We start from the raw sequence: 23,872 nt of genomic DNA, 5'->3' as shown, positions 1-23,872 counted from the left end.
GATTTAAATTTTTTAGAGTTTATTAAGATGTATATTAAAGTATTTACTTTATGTATTTGTATTGTTGTGCGAAAGACTACTGTCTAAATAAATGTAATAATGAACTGTTTACATTGCCAATTAATTTTTTCTTTATACTCTTTATAACTTTATTATATTTAAGGCATCTTGTTGTGTTTATATTATGTCTTAAGGTTCATGTAATTCAGAACCAATAGTACCTTTTCACTGTACCAATAGTAATAATTTTCCTGTGATCTGTATTCATTCTAAAAAGGATTCAATATTTGTTCTGAGTACAAATGTAAATTAAGGAGCATCCGTACAATTCAATTAACATTATGTGTGATGGTTCATTGTTTTTATTCATTTCTTTTTATTTCACATATATGACCACCAAGTTTAGGCGTTGGAAATTATAGTTTTTTAATTATTTTTGTGTTTGTTACAAATACTTGCAATAAAAGATAATACAAATTAACCACTGCTCCAGCTTGCTTAGGCTAGACCTCTTGGTTTTGCCAATAACTATTAAATTTGCATCTTAGTACTTGTTGCACTGCATTTGTAGTGAATGGCAACAAAACTGCAAGTACCAGTATGCAAAAAGAAAACAGAACTTAACAAATACCCACACCGAACATGCAGTAACTAACCTCACCCTGGGTCTAGGCTACATCTCCCAATGACCCTGGCCAGTGCCTCTAACTTGCAGAGAAAAAGAAGCAAAGTTGCGGGCAGGGGTTTGGGAGTACTCTTCTCCACTCTACATTTCTCACATCCCTGGTGGTATGCGGACCGCTCCTGTCTGCCTCCATACTACTGTTCAGTATCCTGGAGGGCCCTTTCCTACACACAGGTCAGTCTCTGGCTAAGAGCAGTGACTGACTTGCTCTGAAAATGTATTTTTCTAACTCCTCAACTACTTATCTGAATCTCCGCATCTACCTATTTTCACACCAGCAGCAAATGTGAGGTAAAGGCCCTGGTGAGCGGGGTAAGAAAGAGGGAAGGGGAAAGAATAAAGCTTTACCAGCAGGGCGCCTGCAGCAAGAAAACATTTATTAAAGGCTGTTCTCCCTGGAGACAGTGCAGTGAGCGACTGCTACATGATCTGATTTGAAATGAGCCAACCTCACAGCCACCCATGCTAAAGGCTGGACTTGCTTCAAGGGTACAAAACTAAGATTGGAGAAAGATACTGTTGGAAAGAAAGAAAACTATTGTCAGGAGAATAATCCTGGCCTTCTGTTCTTACATACAGTGACCCTATACTATACTGATGAGTGTTATGTCATGAGAAGAACAAGCATAGGCAAAGTTAATAGGTTTCACCTATTGGCTTTGTCAATATGTTTTAGCCATGTTGTACACCAGCAAAGCTGCTGTCCAGCATGGCTGCAGGTTAGTGGCATGAAGGAGAGTGAGTGAAGTGGCATAGAGTGGCGTACAGCTCGGTAGTATTGTGGAGTGTCATGGAGGGACGAGTGTGTCGTAGAGTAGGAGGGTGTAGAGTGTCCTGTCACAGAGTGTCAGAGTGTTGTAGAGTATCGTAGAGGCGAGTGTTAGAGTGGGGTGGGTTAGTGTGGCGTGGAGGGTGTTGTGTAGAGTGGAGGACAGTGTTTTAGACAGAGAAGCATAGAGCGGAGTAGATTGTTATGGAGTGGCACAGAGTGAAGTAGTCTTGTGAAGTGGAGTACAATGGCGTAGAGGGGATTAACTTAAAGTGAAGTGGCGTAGTGTGTTGTACAATAGAGTGGAGTAAAGTGGCATGTAGTGATTACACAGTGCATCGTAGAGGGGAGTAGTGGCATAGAGGTGAGTAGAGAGTTGTGGAGTGGCAGAGAGTGTCTGAATGGACTAGGGTTTAATGGAATAGAGCATCATAGAGTGGAGTATCCTGGAGTGTAGTGTTGTAGGGTGGTCTGGAGTGAAGTGGTGTAAAGTACACAGTGGATTGGTGTAAAGTGCAGTAGCAGAGTGCAATGGTTTTGACTAAAGAGGTGTAGAATATAGTGGTGCAGAGTAGAAAAGAGTTGTGTAGAGTGCAGTGATGTAGATTGCAATGGTGTAGAGTGGAGCAGAGCAAATTGATTTTGAGTAAAGTGGTGCAGAGTGCATTGGTGGAGAGTGCAGTGGTTTAGAACAGAGTGGTGTAGAGAGCAGTGGTGTAAAGTAGAGTAAAGTGCATGGAGTTGTGCAGGGTACAGTGGATTGTCATAGAGTAGAGTGGCATAGTGCAGTGTTGTAGAGTAGAGTGGAGAGGTCTATAGTAAAGTGGAGTGGACTCGAATCGAGTGGTGTAGAGAGCAGTGGCAAAGAGTGCAGAGGTGTAGAGTCGGGTGAGGAAAAGTACATTGGCCTAGAGTGCACTGGCATAAAGTGCAGCAGAGTGGTGCAGAGTAAAGTGCAGTGGCGAAGAGTAGAGTGGCTTAGAGTGCAATAATGTAGAGTACAAAGGTGTAGAGTGGCATAGAGTGCAGTGGCGCACAGTGTTTCAGAGTAGAGTATAGAGGTTTAGAGTGCAGTGGTGCAGAGTAGATTGGCTTAGATTGTTTTGGCTTTGAGTGGTGTAGAGTGTAGTGGTTAGAGTAGAGAGCAGTGGCGCAGAGCGGACAGGTGCAGCGTAGCTTGCCGTAGCATAAAGTAAAGTGGCACTGGGTAAACTGTTTCACAGTAGAAATAGGTGATGTAGGGTGTAGTAGTGCATGGAAGTGTGTGATGGTGTGCGGCAGTGTGTGGTGGTGCAAGGCAGAGTGTTGTGGTCAGGGTAGAGTGCAGTGGTGTAGAGCAGATGGGAGTGGTGTTCAGCGGATTGACAGTGCATTGGCGTAGAGTCCAGTGGCATAGAGAAACTAGGCAGCCTAAAACACATAAAGCCAGCAACTGTGAGTTACAAAGCCAATGGTAAGCAATGGACGGAATGCATTCCCAGGGAAGCTTACCAAATGTCCCCAAGATGATGTTAGCTAACCAAACAACTGTGCTGTTTGGTAGGCTTCGACCTAAAAAAGGCCCCAGAAAAGGAGCCATTCGTAAATCAGGCAATAGCAAAGTCAATAGGTCTGGCCTTGCAAGCATGTGTTATTATATTTATTTGTAAGGCCATGCCATAAAAATAAAATGAAGAAAAAAAGGAAAATCAGCCGCCTAAATTGGTGGATATGTGCTTGCAATAAGAATGTTTTCTTTTTAATTAACCATTTCATATCATTTAAATAGAACAGTATGGGGTCTTCTTTTTTCCTTGCCACTGTTATTTAAAGACAACTGATTATACCTAGTATGTTTCCCTTTTGTCCATCAATTAAAAAAAAAAAAAAAAAAGATATATATATATATATATATATATATATGCACCAAAACTTCTCCCGAAGAAAGAAGGCAGAGACCCAAGGGGAACCATCAGGAAGCTTTATTGATGTAGCGTTATGGCGAATGCATTTCGGCTTAGTGTAGCCTTCTTCAGCGCCCAAAGCATCCCGGAAGTGAGGGAACAAGCCAACGGTAAGTCCTGCCTCCTTTTAACTTGTTAGTACAAGCCCGCTCCACCCCCTGCCGATTGATTGCACACCTGTGTAGCGTCCAATGCATGTCAGAACACTACAAGTCCCAGAATCCTCCTTGATGGATTCTCGACGGTGGTGCAAGGGGGAAAAAATAAATGTCAATCCCAATGGTAGTGCGGGGGTGCAGGAATCAGCATGTGCCCAAAACGAATGTGAAATTCCGGCTTTGACGTCCACAACAACAGCGCTGCCTCCAGTCCCCTGTACCACTCCAGCCCACAGAGTCCAGGCATCGTGACGGCAGGGGCTAAAGTGACAGTGCACACTGCCCAGCGTGAGGTAGAATACCCCTACAACTGCCAACACTTTATCCCGGAATCCGCGGCGGGTAACAGACCATCCAACCACGTTGGAGAAAGAGAAGAGAACTGCAGCAGTTCCGAACCAGAGATGTCTGTACCCAAAGTGAAGCGGGGGTTCTCTGAAAGTGCGTCTCTGGCTGACGCGACGAATTATGCACCAAAACTTCTCCCGAAGAAAGAAGGCAGAGACCCAAGGGGAACCATCAGGAAGCTTTATTGATGTAGCGTTATGGCGAATGCATTTCGGCTTAGTGTAGCCTTCTTCAGCGCCCAAAGCATCCCGGAAGTGAGGGAACAAGCCAACGGTAAGTCCTGCCTCCTTTTAACTTGTTAGTACAAGCCCGCTCCACCCCCTGCCGATTGATTGCACACCTGTGATGTCAGTGATGTCATCAGTGATGTCATTTGAGATGTCATCAGTGATGTCACTGACCATGTCATGAATGATCTAATATGTGACATCATCAGCAGTGGATTGCGGGCGCGCGAAATATAGTTAGTACAACTAACTATATAGGAGCAATTTCAATGGTTTTGTATGAGTAAAATGTCCAGCTAACTATAACACCACTAAAACTTATAGTTTTTTGAGTGAATTTCAAAGGTTTTTTAAAAGCTAATTCCTAACTATATAACTCCTGAAACCTATGTTTTTTTCAGTGAATTTCAAAGGTTTTTTAAATGCTAATTCCTAACTATATAAGGCCTGAAACCTATGGTTTTTTCAGTGAATTTGCAAGGTTTTTTAAATGCGAATTCCTAACTATATAAGGCCTGAAACCTATGGTTTTTTCAGTGAATTTCAAAGCTTTTTTAAATGCTAATTCCTAACTATATAAGGCTTGAAGCCTATGGTTTTTTCAGTGAATTTGCAAGGTTTTTTTAAATGCTAATTCCTAACTATATAAGGCCTGAAACCTATGGTTTTTTCAGTGAATTTCAAAGGTTTTTTAAATGCTAATTCCTAACTATATAAGGCCTGAAACCTATGGTTTTTTCAGTGAATTTCAAAGCTTTTTTAAATGCTAATTCCTAACTATATAAGGCTTGAAACCTATGGTTTTTTCAGTGAATTTGCAAGGTTTTTTTAAATGCTAATTCCTAAATATATAAGACCTGAAACCTATGGTTTTTTCAGTAAATTCCAAAGGTTTTTTAAATGCTAATTCCTAACTATATAAGGCCTGAAACATATGGGTTTTTCAGTGAATTCGCAAGGTTTTTTAAATGCTAATTCCTAACTATATAAAGCCTGAAACCTATGGTTTTTTCATTGAATTCGCAAGGTTTTTGAAATGCTAATTCTATTAGCGGATAACGTTTTTATATATTAAAACGTTTTTTAAATCTCAAATGCCTGCTTTGCTAACAGAGTTTTTAAGCACAGGCTCTTTTGTCCATGGTGGCCATCTTGCGAGACTGCATATCAGAATTTTTTTAATGAAATATAAGAGGATTTGAGAAGTTACTCAAAATGTGCCCTAATTTTTCTTTCTTTAGCACTAATCATAATTTCTATGGCAAAATGAACCCCCTCATTTTGTTCCTTTGCAAATTAAATGTTTTAAGTGTTAACACTTTATTCCAATCAAGATGACTTCAGGTGTGCCATACTTTTGTCATAAGTAAGACTGTTAGCGCTCTAGTTGTTCTTTAGAACACTCTGGGACATTCTGTCATTGGGCTATAGTTGGGCTACATATGGCTGATATTTGGGCTACATTTGTTTATTTTTGTCTCTGGTGGCCATCTTTGGGCTACATTGGGCTACATTTGGGCTCTAACATATATATAGCCCAATGTAGCCCAATATATATTTTTTCAAAGTTAATTTTCGTAAAAACCACTAGAGCACATATCTTGAGATATAGCAAAGGCACATCGGGCTACCAGTCCCTATAATTTTGCCAAGTTTGGTGGAAAACCATTCAGCCGTTCGGGCTAAAAGTGAGTCCAACCGCCCTATGGAAATTAACATGGGGAAAACACGTTTTGGGTTTTGGGATATATAGTTAGGATTGTTTTCCATAGGGAAATCGCAACATTCTATTGGGATTAACTTTGGCGCCGGTTGAGGAATCTTCCTGAAATTTTCCTTAACTTTGCCTCGCGGCGCTCCGGTCCTTCCCTGAAAGTTTGGGGGGGATTCGTCAAGCGGGGGGCCGAGATAAAAGGGGGGTCCCAAAACGTGTTTTCCCCATGTTAATTTCCATAGGGCGGTTGGACTCACTTTTAGCCCGAACGGCTGAATGGTTTTCCACCAAACTTGGCAAAATTATAGGGACTGGTAGCCCGATGTGCCTTTGCTATATCTCAAGATATGTGCTCCAGTGGTTTTTACGAAAATTAACTTTGAAAAAATATATATTGGGCTACATTGGGCTATATATATGTTAGAGCCCAAATGTAGCCCAATGTAGCCCAAAGATGGCCACCAGAGACAAAAATAAACAAATGTAGCCCAAATATCAGCCATATGTAGCCCAACTATAGCCCAATGACAGATTTTATCTCGGCCCCCCGCTTGACGAATCCCCCCCAAACTTTCAGGGAAGGACCGGAGCGCCGCGAGGCAAAGTTAAGGAAAATTTCAGGAAGATTCCTCAACCGGCGCCAAAGTTATTCCCAATAGAATGTTGCGATTTCCCTATGGAAAACAATCCTAACTATATATACCTACTGGCTGTCGCCAGTAGGTAATATATATATATATATATTATATATATATATATAATTCACTGAAAAAACCAAAGGTTATAGACCATATATAGTTAGGAATTAGCATTTACAAAACCTTATTTTACTCACACAAAACCATTGAAATTCGCATATATAGTTAGTTGCACTAACTATATATCGCGCACCCGCAATCCACTGCTGCTCATGTCACATATTACATCATTCATGACATGGTCAGTGACATCACTGATGACATCACTGATGACATCTCAAATGACATCACTGATGACATCACTGATGACAACATCCAGTGACTGTATGGTTCTGTAAAGTTAAAATATGTCTTACATATTGAAGAATGAGTGGATGTATAAGTGTCTGGGTGAAGGATTTAGTAGGTGCATGACTGACTGTATGAGTGAGTGATTAAATGTGTCTCACTGAGTGCATGGGTTAGTGACTAAACTGTCTTAATTTGTGCATCATTATGTCTGTTGTTCTGTAAACTGCTGCATGTGTTGATCAGTAGCTATATGAGTAACTATATGGGTTATTGATTGGTTGCCCAAGTATTTGTATGGGAGACAGTGTGTGTGTGGGTGGCTGGGAGGTGTATGACATAGATGTGTGAGCAGTTGATTCACTAGATGTATGGGTTCAAAAGTGCATGTGGAAACAGCTGTATGGGCGGTTGACTGTGTGCATGAGTGTATTGGTGAGTGAATGGATATCTCAGTGCTACATGTCAAAGTAAGTACATATGTAAAACACAGTACATGTGAGAGTTGACATATATAAATAACTGTGCATAAGAGCCAGTGAATGTGTGAGTGGCTGTATGGATCATTGTGAACTTGTATCAGGGATTGTATAAGAGAGTAAATATGTGTTAGTATATGTTTGAATAAGTAAGGTGTGTATAACTGTATAGTTGAGGAAATGGAGGTGTGATTGATTCTTTGCATGACTGACTAGGTGTGTGAGTAACTCCATGGATGAGTGACAGTCTGTGAGTGTCTGTTTACACTGAGTGTATCTAAGGTTATATTAGAGTCTGAAGAGGTTCATCGTATTATCACATGAATGATGTCATCAGTGATGTGATCAGTAATGTCAAATGAGATGTCATCAGTGATGTCATCAGTGATGTCATTTGAGATGTCATTTGAGATGTCATCAGTGATGTCATTTGAGATGTCATCAGTGATGTCATTTGAGATGTCATCAGTGATGTCATCAGTGATGTCATTTGAGATGTCATCAGTGATGTCATCAGTGATGTCATTTGAGATGTCATCAGTGATGTCATCAGTGATGTCATTTGAGATGTCATCAGTGATGTCATCAGTGATGTCACTGACCATGTCATGAATGATGTAATATGTGACATGATCAGCAGTGGATTGCGGGTGCGCGATATATAGTTAGTGCAACTAACTATATATGCGAATTTCAATGGTTTTGTGTGAGTAAAATAAGGTTTTGTAAATGCTAATTCCTAACTATATATGGTCTATAACCTTTGGTTTTTTCAGTGAATTATATATATATATATATATATATATATATATATATATATATATATATTACCTACTGGCGATAGCCAGTAGGTATATATAGTTAGGATTGTTTTCCATAGGGAAATCGCAACATTCTATTGGGAATAACTTTGGCGCCGGTTGAGGAATCTTCCTGAAATTTTCCTTAACTTTGCCTCGCGGCGCTCCGGTCCTTCCCTGAAAGTTTGGGGGGGATTCGTCAAGCGGGGGGCCGAGATAAAAGGGGGGTCCCAAAACGTGTTTTCCCCATGTTAATTTCCATAGGGCGGTTGGACTCACTTTTAGCCCGAACGGCTGAATGGTTTTCCACCAAACTTGGCAAAATTATAGGGACTGGTAGCCCGATGTGCCTTTGCTATATCTCAAGATATGTGCTCCAGTGGTTTTTACGAAAATTAACTTTGAAAAAATATATATTGGGCTACATTGGGCTATATATATGTTAGAGCCCAAATGTAGCCCAATGTAGCCCAAAGATGGCCACCAGAGACAAAAATAAACAAATGTAGCCCAAATATCAGCCATATGTAGCCCAACTATAGCCCAATGACAGAATGTCCCAGAGTGTTCTAAAGAACAACTAGAGCGCTAACAGTCTTACTTATGACAAAAGTATGGCACACCTGAAGTCATCTTGATTGGAATAAAGTGGTAACACTTAATACATTTAATTTGAAAAGGAACAAAATGAGGGGTTTCATTTTGCCATAAAAATTTTATATATATATATATATTCACTGAAAAAACCATAGGTTATAGACCATATATAGTTAGGAATTAGCATTTACAAAACCTTGAAAATTCACTGAAAAAACCATAGGTTATACACCATATATAGTTAGGAATTAGCATTTAAAAAACCTTATTTTACTCACACAAAACCATTGAAATTCCATATATAGTTAGTTGCACTAACTATATATCGCGCACCCGCAATCCACTGCTGATCATGTCACATATTACATCATTCATGACATGGTCAGTGACATCACTGATGACATCACTGATGACATCTCAAATGACATCACTGATGACATCACTGATGACATCTCAAATGACATCACTGATGACTACATCCAGTGACTGTATAATTCTGTAAAGTTAAAATATGTCTTACATATTGAAGAATGAGTGGATGTATAAGTGTCTTGATGAAGGATTTAGTAGGGGCATGGCTGACTGTATGAGTGACTGATTAAATGTGTCTCACTGAGTGCATGGGTTAGTGACTAAACTGTCTTAATTTGTGCATCATTATGTCTGTTGTTCTGTAAACTGCTGCATGTGTTGATCATTAGCTATACGAGAGGCTATATGTGTTATTAATTGGTTGCCCAAGTATTTCTATGGGAGATTGAGTTTGTGTGGGGGTGGCAGGAAGGTGTGTGACTCTATGCATAGATGTGTGAGCAGTTTATTCACTAGGTGTATGAGTTCAAGAGTGCATGTGGAAACAGCTACATGGGCAGTTGACTGTGTGCATGAGTGTATTGATGAGTGAATGGATATCTCAATGCTACATGTCATAGTAAGTACATATGTAAAACACAGTACATGTGAGAGTTGGCATATATAAATAACTGTGCATGAGAGCCACTTAATGAGTGAGTGGTTGTATCGATCATTGTGAACTTGTATCAGGGATTGTATAAGAGAGTAAATATGTGTTAGTATATGTTTCAATAAGTAAGGTGTGTTTAACTGTATAGTTGAAGAAATGGAGGTGAGATTGTTTCTTTGCATGACTGACTGGGTGTGTGAGTAACTCCATGGATGAGTGGCAGTGTGTGAGTGTCTGTATACACTGAGTGTATCTAAGGTTATATTAGAGTCTGAAGAGGTTTATCGTATTAGCACAAGAATGATGTCAAATGAGATGTCATCAGTGATGTCATCAGTGATGTCATTTGAGATGTCATCAGTGATGTCACTGACCATGTCATGAATGATGTAATATGTGACATGATCAGCAGTGGATTGCGGGTGCGCGATATATAGTTAGTGCAACTAACTATATATGGAATTTCAATGGTTTTGTGTGAGTAAAATAAGGTTTTTTAAATGCTAATTCCTAACTATATATGGTGTATAACCTATGGTTTTTTCAGTGAATTTTCAAGGTTTTGTAAATGCTAATTCCTAACTATATATGGTCTATAACCTATGGTTTTTTCAGTGAATTTCATTGGTTTTTTAAAAGCTAATATCTATACCTGTAAAATGTATTCTTCTTTAAATCCAAAAATATATTTTATATGTTTATTAATAATTTTTTTAAAATATTTTTTTTGTTTCGCTCCCGGTCCGCGAACCGGGAAGCTTCCCGTTAGCTCAATTTGATGCCGCGACCCGGTCCGCGAACCGGTAAACGTTCCGTTAGCGCAACTGCCACGTTAGAAATCATTATCGTGACGCGTCGCGGAAGCGTGACGTATCACGTTGTCGTGTAATGCGTCTTATGACGCGCCGCGTTAGCGCACCCGGAAGTGCTCCTGGGCGCGGACCGAGGCGCGAAACGCAGCTCCCCGGAAGCGATCCGCGGCGCGTCGCGTAAGCGCGACGTATCGCGTTACCGCGTAATGCGTCTTATGACGTACCGCGTTAGCGCACCCGGAAGTGCTCCGGGGCGCGGACCAAGGCGCGAAGCGCAGCGACCCGGAAGCTATCCGGAGCGCGTTCCGCAGCGCGTAACATAAGCGTGAGAGGTCATGTGACTTGTTAATAACACTTTTCATTGGTTCATTTCACTTTTGGTTTCATAATGTTGTTAGGCTTGGTCATGTGACCTAAAAATAACACTTTTCATTGGTTTAGAACTATTTTTTTTTCTCAAATGATGAAAACCCCTCCTTCTTTTTACCTCATTCTTACTTTCTATTTCCAGAGAGCAAGACCTATTTTTCACAATGGCTTCTGTAATAGCTGCAGCTGGTGCTTCTCAGCAACCACCACCACCACCACCACCAAAAGGACCACCACCAACACTGGACTTTGGTAGAGAGGAAGATAATGAGGACGAAGAGGAGGAGGAGGAGGAAGAGCAAGTAAGGCAGTTCCTGCCAGAAACACCAAGGCAGAGCCATATTAAAGAGCACTACATATGGCAATTCTTTAAAATTCCACCTGGACAAAAGAAGGTCAATGCACCCCAGGTGTCTTGTTTGATTTGCAAAAATATACTTTCTCGTGGCAACCCCAACAAGAAATACAGCTTTGGCAATCATACAATGATTCGCCACATGGAGCGATGGCATCCTAATAATCTTTCCCAAGCACAAGTAAGGGATCTTGCTGCCAACCCCCCAGATGTCATCCCCAGCACCAACAGGGGTCAAAGCTCATTCGCCGGACCAGAAGGCCGAGAAATAATCCCCAATATTCAAGCTCCTTTTGCACACTACAAAATAGTTTGTATATATTGTGGAGGAACTATTGCTTATGGAGAGAAGAGTATTACTTTGATTAACCGAGCTGGAGAAAATCATAAATGCTACAAGATGAGAAAACAATGAATCCTTTTTATTTTTTTTTGCTCCTGTTGAGACATGTTCTAACCCTGCTTTTTTGTTATTTCCCCCTTACAAAACACAAAAAAAACACAAAATAGTTTACAAAAATCCAAAAAAAAATCAAAAAATTGTTCAGAAAATTCATTAAAAAAAAGAAAAAAAAGAAAAAGAATAAAAAAACAGTTCTTTTCAGAACTACCTTCCATTTATAACAAAATTGCCAAAATGTTTATACCCTGTCTTTCTTTTCTCCTCATAGTACGCTCCTCCGACCGCTTCCCGGTACGCGTACCGGGCGCTACCCACGCAAAAAAAACAAAATTTTTTTTTTGTTTTTTTGCCCCGCGGGGCCCTTTTAAAGCCTCCACATTAAACCTAGGGGGTCAGGGAGGATCTAGTATGCCCCCTTATGGTTATTTCCCCCTTTGTTTTGGCCTCCTCTTGTCTCTCAATCCTACCGAGAGACAAGATGGCGGCCGCTCCGGACTGTTTAGAATGTTGACAGACACCGGAGAGCCAATCAGCTTCGCTACGCGAAGTTCTGTTACGCGTAAGGTCCGCGAACCGGAGCGCTGCCCGGTCCGCTGTTACAGATATATATCTTTTTTTAAACGTTAATTTCTCAAAATCCACTGGAGCACATATATTGAGACCTACAAAAGGCACATCGGGCTACCAGTCCCTACAATTTTGCCAAGTTTCGTGCAAATCCATTCAGCCGTTCGGGCTAAAAGTGAGGCTAACCGCCCTATGGAAAACTCAATGTTAAAAACACGTTTTGGGACCCCCCTTTTTTCTCGGCCCCCCCTGGACGACCCCCCCCAAAATTTCAAGGGCTGCTCAGAAACAAAATGTTCCATTTCCCAGAAAATTTCAGCCAATTCCGTCCACAAACGCCAAAGTTATTAGACATAGAATTTTCAAAAATCCCATAGGGAAAAAATCCTAACTATATATACCTACTGGCGACCGCCAGTAGGTAATATATATATATATATATATATATATATATATATATATATATATATATATATATATATATATATATATATATTACCTACTGGCGGTCGCCAGTAGGTATATATAGTTAGGATTTTTTACTATGGGATTTTTCAAATTCTATGTTGAATAACTTTGGCGTTGATGGACGGAATTGGCTGAAATTTTCCTGAAAATGGCACATTTACTCTCCGGTCCTTCCCTGAAAGTTTGGGGGGGATTCGTCAAGCAGGGGCCGAGATAAAAGGGGCTCCCAAAACATGTTTTCCCCATGCAATTTTCCATAGGGCGGTTGGACTCACTTTTAGCCCGAACGGCTGAATGGATTTCCACCAAACTTGGCAAAATTGTAGGGACTGTTAGCCCGATGTGCCTTTGCTAGGTCTCAAGATATGTGGTCCAGTGGATTTTGAGAAATTAGGGTTCAAAAAAATATATATATCTGTGACAGCGCTCCGGTGCGCGCACCGGTGCGTGCACGGAGCGCGTTACGGAACTTCGCGAGGAGAAGCGGATTGGCTCTCTGGTGTCTGACAACATTCCAAACAGTTCGGATCGGCCGCCATCTTGTGTCTCGGTAGGATAGAGACACAAGAGGTGGAAAAAACAAAGTGCGAAATGACCAAAAGGGGGCAGGGTAGATCCCCCCTGACCCCCTAGGTTTGATGTGGGGGCTATTAAAAGGCCCCGCGGGGCAAAAAAAAAGAAAAAAAAATGTTTGCGATTTTTCGCGGGAGTTGCGCTTCCCGGTGCGCGCACCGGGAAGCTTACCGGCAGCGTAACGGGAGTCCGCCATCTTGTGTTTCGGTCGAATTTAGACAGAAGATGGAGGATAAACAATGTTGGGAATGGGCTAAAGGGGGCACGGTAGACATATCATGACCCCCTAGTTTATCTGAGGGTGTATTTTGTTAGGGAAGAAACAAAAAACTGTGAATTAACAGTGGCTCAACAGGAGCAAAAAAAAATAAAAAAAGCTACTGCTTTCTTTTCTTGCTGCAGTGGTGGTTGTCTACAGCATCATTAATAAGGGAAATACTTAGTTGCCCGTAGCAGATGGTCTTTCCACAATAAATGCAGACCATCTTTAATCCACCAAATTTATTTTGTATGTTTGGCACCATTTGGCGCCCTTCTGGTGCTGCAACCGTAATTTCACCTGTGGAGGTGCTGGCCTGAGGATCTCTGTTCTTTTGAATCATGTCCCATACCTCAGCCTGTGCCAAATTGTTAGGATGCCACCTCTCCATTTGGCGGATCATTGTATAATTCCCGAAGGAATACTTTTTGTTGGGGTTGCCCCTGGAGAGGACTTTGTCGCAAATTAAACAGGTGACATGTGGGGCATTCACTTTTTTTTGCCCAGCAGGGGTGGAGAAGTACTCCCATATAAAATGCACTTTTACATGCTTTTCCCTAGGTTCTTCTGGCAAGAATCTCCTACGCTGTTCCTCCTCATCATCTTCTTCCTCCACTTCTTCAACTTCTGGAAGGATCTGGGGTGGTGGACCTTCCTTTCTGGGTGGTGGTGGTGGTGGTGGTGGGGGTACACCAGCTGCAGCTACTACTGAAGCCATTTCTCTGCTCACAAATAGCTCTTGCTCTCTCAAAGAAGAAAGTAAGAATGAGGAAAAAAGGAGGGGGCTTTCATCATTTGGAGAAAAAAAAAGTTGAGAACCAATGAAAAGTGTTATTTTCAGGTCACATGTCCCGATGCGCTTACGTTACGCGCTCCGGCGAGCTTACGTTACGCGCTCCGGGTCGCGCCACGGAGCGCTTCCGGGTGCGTTTACTCAGCGCGCCGAAAGAACGCATCACGTGGTTACGCGATACGTCACGCTTACGCGGCACGTCACGATGTTGTTTTCGTTCGCGGCAATTGCGCTGACGGGGCGCTTACCGTAACGCGCACCGGGGCGCTGAACAGAGTTGCGCTTACCGGTGCACTGCCCGGTGCGCGTAACGGGAGCGCTCCGGGAGCGCTCCGGGGCAAAATTAAAAAAATAAATAAAATACAATTAAACATAAAAAAAATTATTCATTTTAATGAAGTATCTATTTTACAGCTATTGATATTTGCTATTAAAAAACCATTGAAATTCACAGAAAAAACCATAGGTTTGAGACCATATATAGTTAAATATTTGCATTTACAAAACCTTGAAAATTCAATGAAAAAACCATAGGTTTGAGACCATATATAGTTAGGTGAATATTTTAATCATACAAAACCAATGAAATTCCATATATAGTTAGTTGCACTAACTATATATTTTGCGCACCCGCAATCCACTGCTGATGATGTCACATATTACATCATTCATGACATGGTCAGTGACATCACTGATGACATCACTGATGACATCTCAAATGACATCACTGATGACATCACTGATGACATCATCCAGTGACTGTGTGTTTCTGTAAAGTTTAAATATGTTTTACATATTGAAGAATGAGTGGATGTATAAGTGTCTGGATGAAGGATTTAGTAGGTGCGTGACTGACTGTATGAGTGAGTGAATAAATGTGTCGTACTAAATGCATGGGTTAGTGACTAAACTGTCTGAATGTGTGCATCAGTATGTCTGTTGTGGTGTAAACTGCTGCATGTGTTGATGATTAGCTATACGAGAGGCTATATGTGTTATTGATTGGTTGCTGAAGTATTTGTATGGGAGATTGAGTGTATGTGGGGGTGGCTGGGAGGTGTGTGAGCAGTTGATTCACTAGGTGTATGAGTTCAAGAGTGCATGTGGAAACAGCTACATGGGCGGTTGACTGTGTGCATGAGTGTATTGATGAGTGAATGGATATCTGAATGCTACATGTCATAGTAAGTACATATGTAAAACACAGTACATGTGAGAGTTGGCATATATAAATAACTGTGCATGAGAGCCAGTGAATGTGTGAGTGGCTATATGGATCATTGTGAACTTGTTTCAGGGATTGTATAAGAGAGTAAATATGTGTTAGTATATGTTTGAATAAGTAAGGTGTGTATAACTGTATAGTTGAGGAAATGGAGGTGAGATTGTTTCTTTGCATGACTGACTAGGTGTGTGAGTAACTCCATGGATGAGTGACAGTGTGTGAGTGTCTGTATACACTGAGTGTATCTAAGGTTATATTAGAGTCTGAAGAGGTTCATCGTATTAGCACAAGAATGATGTCGTCAGTGATGTGATCAATGATGTCAAATGAGATGTCATCCGTGATGTCATTTGAGATGTCATCAGTGATGTCATCAGTGATGTCACTGACCATGTCATGAATGATGTAATATGTGACATCATCAGCAGTGGATTGCGGGTGCGCGAAATATATAGTTAGTGCAACTAACTATATATGGAATTTCATTGGTTTTGTATGATTAAAATATTCACCTAACTATATATGGTCTCAAACCTATGGTTTTTTCATTGAATATATATAACATTTCTATGGCAAAATGAAACCGCTCATTTTGTTCCTTTTCAAATTAAATGTATTAAGTGTTACCACTTTATTCCAATCAAGATGACTTCAGGTGTGCCATACTTTTGTCATAAGTAAGACTGTTAGCTTTCTAGTTGTTCTTTAGAACACTCTGGGACATTCTGTCATTGGGCTATAGTTGGGCTACATCTGGCTGATATTTGGGCTACATTTGTTTTTTTTTGTCTCTAGTGGCCATTTTTGGGCTACATTGGGCTCTAACATATATAGCCCAATGTAGCCCAATATATATTTTTCAAAGTTAATTTTCGTAAAAACCACTGGAGCATATATCTTGAGACATAGCAAAGGCACATCGGGCTACCAGTCCCTACAATTTTGCGAAGTTTTGTGGAAATCCATTCAGCCGTTCGAGCTAAAAGTGAGTCCAACCGCCCTATGGAAAACTCAATGTTAAAAACACGTTTTGGGACCCCCCTTTTTTCTCGGCCCCCGCTTGACGAAACCCCCCCAAACTTTCAGGGGACGCTCAGAAACGAAATGTGCCATTTTCCTGAAAATTTCAGCGAATTCCGTCCATCAACGCCAAAGTTATTCAACATAGAATTTTCAGAAATCCCTATTCAAAAAAATCCTAACTATATATACCTACTGGCGACTGCCAGTAGGATATATATATATATATATAAATATATATATATATATATTTTGTATGCAGAATCCTCATCTCGCATTCAGGAAGAGGAGTGGCAGCAGCAGATTGGTACATCTTAACATAATGTCTTTTGTACATTGCAAGGGCATCCAATAGGTGCACAGGTTCTTTAATACAGATGATTATTGTTACACAACTCACAGGTTCTAATTTTACAAAGCGTAGGATAAAGAAAGGCTCATTGAATCTGCTGTAATTAGAACCTGTGAACCTGGTAGGGTGGGTCAAGTAGAGAACCTTGCATTGGATGAATTAGTTCACTGAGCCATCAAGCACTCTTATATAGAACAGGCAAGGACTGCTTGTTTGGGCCAGCTCTATACATACTTTCATTAGTAGTGCAGCGGTTCAAACACTGCTGCTGTGTAGGACTCCTGCTGCTTTACTCTAGACTGAAGATTTAATCTAAACAGTTAATGTTTATAGAGCGAAACACTAATGATTTTTTCATTGACCTGAAATTGTTTTTAAATCTATTTTATGCAGGGCCCCATCTAAGCAAGCCGGGTATTTTAAGCGTGAAGTTCATTGTGTGAAGATTAAACAGTTAGCCCTTCCTTCCTGTTTATTTTTCAGTACTATCACAAACCATGGTAAGAATACTGACCTATGAAGAAGGCAGTGTTGCATTAGCACTGACTTCAGACCATCCAATGCATCCTAAGAGAACACTACTAAGTGTTAGGGGCAGTGTGACTAATATAGCTGCAAGGTAGCAATATATGGGGATGCCTTGTAATATCATAAGGGCATCAGCAAATCTCTCCCAATCAGGAGGGATGTGGCACACGAAAATGAGGATGCACTTACATATAGAGGTGTTATTGCATCTTAACATATGTGAGTACCAGGGGTTATCGTATTCATGTCATGTAGTAGTTAGACCTAAAACAGTTAAAACCTCTATTTTTGATCTTCAAGTTGATCAAGTGTCCCCCACCAGTACCCATTTTTTACCTCATTTGAGGTCTTGGGAATGTGCACTTTTGGCCATGACCTCATAAGTTTAGTGTCATGGTTATCAAAGCTCCATGGATGTGCATCTTACTGAAATAGAGAATATATTGAGTCTCTCCCTTCCAACTTTGGTGTATCCTGCCCCTCAAAAGGGGCAGTCACTGCACACACAAAACAAGTTTGTTTACAGTACTAAGCAGGTATTTCTTTATTTTTTCAGGGCCAATCACACAATACTGTCATTATTGAGCAACTGAGCTCGTGGGACCGAACTAATTCTCTTTCAATAGGCAACTAGCCAGACTATTGAATACTATAGCTTTCTCCCTGGGTGAATGCAGTGCTTTTTTTTTTTTTTTTTAACAGAGTTTTATATAGCGCGAACTAGACCCGAACTGAATCGGGTATCAGAGCGCTTTACATAGCACCAGTTACATTACATGAGGACACGCATTTATTTTAGGCACGGGGAGATTAAGTGATTTGCCCAGAATCACAGGAGGTTTTTGGCGTCGTTACCGAGACTCAAACCCAGATCCCCAGGTCCGAGGTCGAGCGCCCTAGCCCTCATTCATTGTTTCATTTTGATTCTCTTTACATATCTTATCTGTGCACTTTGATCTCACTACATCTCAATCCACCTAAGCCCTCTCCCATACAGCGGACTAACCTTCCTGTTCAACCCTGTGGCTCCCGTAAACAATTTTTCATCACCATCACTTGCGTATCACAGTTTTTTATGAATGACTTTTCAGTGCACATTTGCAAGTTTTCATGGAGTGTTTTACATGCGTAATTCACCTTTCTCTAAGGCTCAATATATTGATTTGAAAATATATCTTTTGCTTTGAGTGTGTTGTTTTTGTTTTACTCCCTATTGTCGTTTTATGTTTGGTTTTCTTTTTCAGCCTTAAAAAGTCCTATGATTTTGCCACCATGGGGTGAAACACGTGTTGGCTGAACCTCCACAATTTCGAAAAAGCATTGGCATAGCCAATAGGTCTTGCTTTTTAGACCCTATATGTTTATCCTGAAGTTTTGGCTTCATGTTTGTGCATTCCACTTTTTGGGCAGAAGAGCTCCCAGGGGGTTGAGGCTTTCTTTCCAAATGCAAAAATCCAGTGTGTTTACGAACAGCAGAGATCTGCGGGTCCAAGAGTCCACTGGGGTGCGATGCACAGGGTCAGGATGAAAAGTTGATGTTTTCAAAGAAACATCATGATTAACCGGTGCGTAAGTCAATTAAGACATTGACACACTGCTTCCGCAAGGTGTGATACTATTAATCTAGAAGAGACTCATGGTGCGTAAAGACGAGAGCCATGCAAAATTGGACCAAGCAAAGAAACAGTGGAGCGTCCTCAGTAAGCCAAGGTTCTTTCAAAACAACGTCCCCCTCACAAAAATAAAAAGTTTGCATTCCACCAACTAAGCGGACCTAAAACAACTTTCAAGACTCGGTTTAATTGTGAGGTGTAACTAAATGCAGGGGAAAACGATAGGAACAACTTGAGAGAACAAGTTTAAACTGAACACAGTCCTGGAGACCAGCACAGAGGTTTCTGGCAGAGCTGCCTGGTGTGCGTGTATTATGCTGCTGTTCCTCCTGCTGCTGCCACCTTCACAATGACAGGCAGGCGGAGGGATACCACCGGCACTACTGTAAACACCAGAGACAGGAGGGCAGGTCTTGCGGAAACACCATCGCCGACCTACAATCATACAAGCAGCATCAAACGCGGCGGCCATCTTGTAGCGCAAAGGTGAACCGTTAATTACTGGGCAACCGGTCCATCCAAAACAACGAAACAAGTCTAAATCGCGCAAAATTTGAATAGAAATGTTTGTTTGTCTTGTAGAGTTATTTACCATGTACATTAAATAAACTGTTAGAAGTAGACGTTGTATTACTAATACAATATTTATGCTACACATGGTTTCTTTGTACATAGCGACAAATTGTGTAGAAACGTTTCAGAGTTAACATGTTTCACTTTTTCACAAATGGCTAGCTGCAGAGTGACTTTTATTGTCTTCGTCTTTTATTGCTGATTCCTATTAGATTGATGGTCTGTTGCACGCGGTGGACGGGACGTCCATCATTCCGAAGAGCACGCAATTTAAAAGGCAAGCAGATTTTTCAACATGAGCACCTCCTCGCAGATTTCCTCCATCTACTTGCCTCCGATTTCAGCTATTTTGATCAGGGTGTGTACGTAGAAGACGTGGTGGACCAGACACACACAGTGTTTACCTTGCGGGAGCGAGCAGGGGCACCATCTGTTTTCAAGATAATTACAAACAGATGGTGCCACAGCTCGCTCTCTCAAGGGAAAAGCCAAACATGCAGGCGTTGCAATAGAAAGCAATGCAAAATGTGCATGCTTTTTGCCAAAATACTGGTCAATAGCAAAAGGTCCCCTCCTATGCAGCGCATGCATAGGCGAGACCTAAAAATACTTTTACTTACTGACTGTACCAGCACTAAAAGGCTAGCATATGTGTGAGCTGCTTTCTAGAATTGTAACCCATCAATAAATGTATATATTTAACTAGATTTATGTTAATAGAGCTTGTAGTAATACTTTAAAAGCAGACGATATGAAGCTCAAAATTAACTTTATTCATCAGAAGTTGGTATAATCTGTTATGCTGGTGCATTTTACCAATACACAAAACAAACTGGTATGTTGGAATTAATAATTTTGGTACTGTACAGTTACTGTTGTTACCCAGGTGCTCCTTTAGATGAACATGTTACTCAAAGTTATTATTCAAATGAATGTATTGATGTCCGTTTAAAAATGATTTAAACCTACCTTAAGAAACACATCCAGGTCTATAACACCACGTCTTAAAGCTTCCCCTAGGTAAAATATGGTATCTTCAATGGCATTCTCTTCAGCATACAGATTTAGGATCTGTTTGTAAAGTGGGGCTGTAGGGATGATAACTTCATCAATGCTGTTATTCTCAGACTGGTTTTCCATTTTCTCCACAGCCGCAGTGAGTTCTTCTTCCTTTCTTTTCAAAAGCTCAATGTTCTTATCAACATCGGCCTAAGGAAAATAAAAGGAAAAATCTGAATGGGCCTAGTAAACCTCACTAAAAGGTTACAACACACATGAGTTATGGAATTCATTTCAGTCTTAAACGTGTTAAGAGGCAAAATAATGTTACTGGACAGGAAGCATAAACTTGCATTAAAGCTACTGAAACTGACTGAGCAACTGCCTTATAACGTTTATGATCACCTCCTTTCGACCAGGCTCCTTACCACACTAAAGCAGCTACAATCTTCAGGTGCAACTTACCCCTTAGCCCCAACACTTTTTCTTGGATAATTCATCTTACTCTGACCGTTTCAACTGTGTGAAATAGTTGCAGACCAAAAAGCATGACTGTATTATGGTGCAAAGTGTTTCATCACTTTTCGGTATTTTTATGTAAGCACAAAAACTCCTTGGATATACCCTATTAGAACATTGGAATGTTCGGAGCTCCATTGAAAACAATGGAGTGCTCTGGGCTTATAATGGCTGGTATAAGCCTGGAGCTCCAACATTCCAATGTTTCTTTGTTCACAGCTCAGGCTGAGAACAAAGGCTTCAGGGAGCCTGAGGGGATTCCAATCCCCTCACGCTCCCAAAAGGTTTCGTTTTTTTTGTTAGAACATTCTGTCCTCTAGTGACAGAATGTTCTAATAGCCTTATAGCCCTTCGTAGATGGGCCATACCGCTATTAAAGTCCCTCTCCCTTGTTAAAGGCCCTCGCCTGCGTCTCGGGGCCTTTAACGCTGGAGAGGGCCTTTAATAGCCGGTATAGCCCTCTACGGCGGGCTATAAGGCTATATTAAATCAATACGATCGCAAAGGCTTTCCTCCCAAGAGAAGGCTTTAGTTGACATTTAAAGCAAAGTAACTCGGTTCATGAAAGAACAATGGTATAATGCAATGCCATGTCAAAAATGTAACCTTCATGTAATGAAGCACTCCTATAACAAAATATTAAAAGCTGTGGCAAAATCTAAATCCACACAATAGCTTTTCTAAGTGACACTTAAACTAAACAATAGGTCTGCACAGCTTTAAAACACAGAGCAAACGAGCATTGGCAAAACCCAACAGTTTTGTCCATGGAAATACTTGGATATTTAAAATGTACAAAAAATAGGCATTAAAAAACAATATTAAAGTAATAAAATGCTTGCAGCTTAAAGATGGCGTGCATATGTTTGCAAAAAGTTATGAAATGACCCATTAAAAAAATATATCCAAAAAGGTCACGAAATGGTAGCGGACACTGGCTGACCAGACTTATTGCTGAAGTGAAGTACTTTTAGGTGGACGTGCACCTGTGCAGAACCAAAATGGCATCACTCACAGTGAAAAAACATTTGAGTGAAGTTGACCTACTTCTCAGTGACCCATACTATATGCTGTGATGAGTATAAGCAAAATGTGAATAACACCAGAACAAATCAATGGGTCAATCAAAAGCCCTGTAGGAGTATATTAATGTATTTTTATGGTTCCCTTCATGAAAACATATCTAAGCCAGATCTAAAAAAAGCATGCTAGCAAGGGGCAATCATTGTGCACAGACAAATAGAGACAAAAGGATGTGGCCCATATACAAATCTAAAAAACAGTTTAGGGTTAAATTCTTGCCTACCTCATGACACTAGAAGCACAAGTTCAAAAGCAGAACACACTGGAATAAATTAAGTTTAATGTTCATTGTAGGTATAAAAATGTTCATGTTGGTCTACTACAGACATGATACGTTTCCACCTATGTCATTCTGTTGTTTGGTTACAAAATAAAAAAGGAACGCAAATAAAGTACAAAAAAGCTGTCAAGTTTCATTCAATAGAATAAGAATGTAAGAAAGGATACCATTTTTTGGGGATCCAATTTTTTCCTGTCTGGTTCTGCAGGTTATAGGACTCAAAGTTATATGTGGCAGTAGGGCAAGGGAGGTTTATTAAACGCAGTAATAGGTCCAGGTCTATCTCTTTAATTGGGGAGGAGGAAGAGGTTATCAGTCCACAACAAAGACTGAGAAGGGTAAAGGAGGGAAGGGCATCTAGGTCAAAACTCTCCCAAAGTTTAGTACCTCAGAACGAACATATATATACATACATATACACACACATATATATACATATACACACATATATATATATATATATATATATACACACATATATACATTACACACATATATATATATATATATATATATACACACATACACACATATATATATACATATACACACACACACACACACATATATATATATATATATATATATATATTGCGCTCAAAAAACTTCTCCGTGAAAAAGAAGAGGGCAGCACTCAGGAGAGTTACTATCAGCGTGCAGTTTATTCAGCACAGACAAACGTTTCGGCAGAAAGCCTTCGTCGGTGTCACAGCCCATAATTCAAAAACACACCTTAAATCCAATCAAGTGGTTAGTCATGTACATCAACAAGGGACTAAACCCTCAGCAATACCAAAGGCGCCATCTTAGAGTGGTTTTCTAAGAGTCAAAAAACCATACAGATCTGAACCATGGATTGGTTAAATCAAATACGCAGAGGGCAAAATTCAATAATGCGTTCCAACAATTACACAAAAGAGATAAGGCCGTGGATCGGCAAAGGTCCCTTGGATGAGAAGAATAAACAAATTCATAACCACATACAATCAGGTGCTAAAATTATACATAAATATGTGCAAAAAGGAAGTGGCCTACTTCATATGAGCAGTCAAAGTGGACAGTGTTAAATACTATGATTCAACCATAATTAAGAAATATAGAAAAAAGTGGTTAAATGATCAGTCCTGCACCACAGTAAAACAGATACCCCACGTCCGTCCGGCGGGAGATAAGCAAAAGGCTATATACAACATGATCATAACTACACAGTAAGGAATGGACGAATTAATGAAGTCCATTGAATCAAAGTTTGATAAGTGTAGAAAATGATCTAGGTCAAATTACATACACAAACATACAGATACTAGCACAGTCTAAGAGGAGTGAGATTCGATACGAGATATATATGATATATGTACACACAGTATGCTATTGGATATGGAAAAGTATATACGTATATATACATATATAT

At 40.4% G+C, this 23,872-nt stretch overlaps 1 protein-coding gene across 2 annotated transcripts in view; it reads right to left on the bottom strand.

Annotated features, from left to right (window-relative positions):
- The window catches only part of TSG101 (tumor susceptibility 101), a 268,789-nt gene that overhangs the window by 6,386 nt on the left and 238,531 nt on the right, over nt 1-23,872 (bottom strand). For both annotated transcript variants that reach the window (XM_078681066.1, XM_078681067.1), the window contains exon 9: nt 20,550-20,789. In XM_078681066.1, coding sequence (XP_078537192.1) covers nt 20,550-20,789 — 240 coding nt within the window. The remainder of the gene's footprint in view (nt 1-20,549; nt 20,790-23,872) is intronic.

This window comes from Lissotriton helveticus, chromosome 3_1 (genome assembly GCF_964261635.1).
Source record: "Lissotriton helveticus chromosome 3_1, aLisHel1.1, whole genome shotgun sequence".
Taxonomy (NCBI): Eukaryota; Metazoa; Chordata; class Amphibia; order Caudata; family Salamandridae; genus Lissotriton; species Lissotriton helveticus.
Note: the sequence above shows the minus strand (reverse complement) of the source record. Positions and strands in the feature narration are given on the sequence as shown.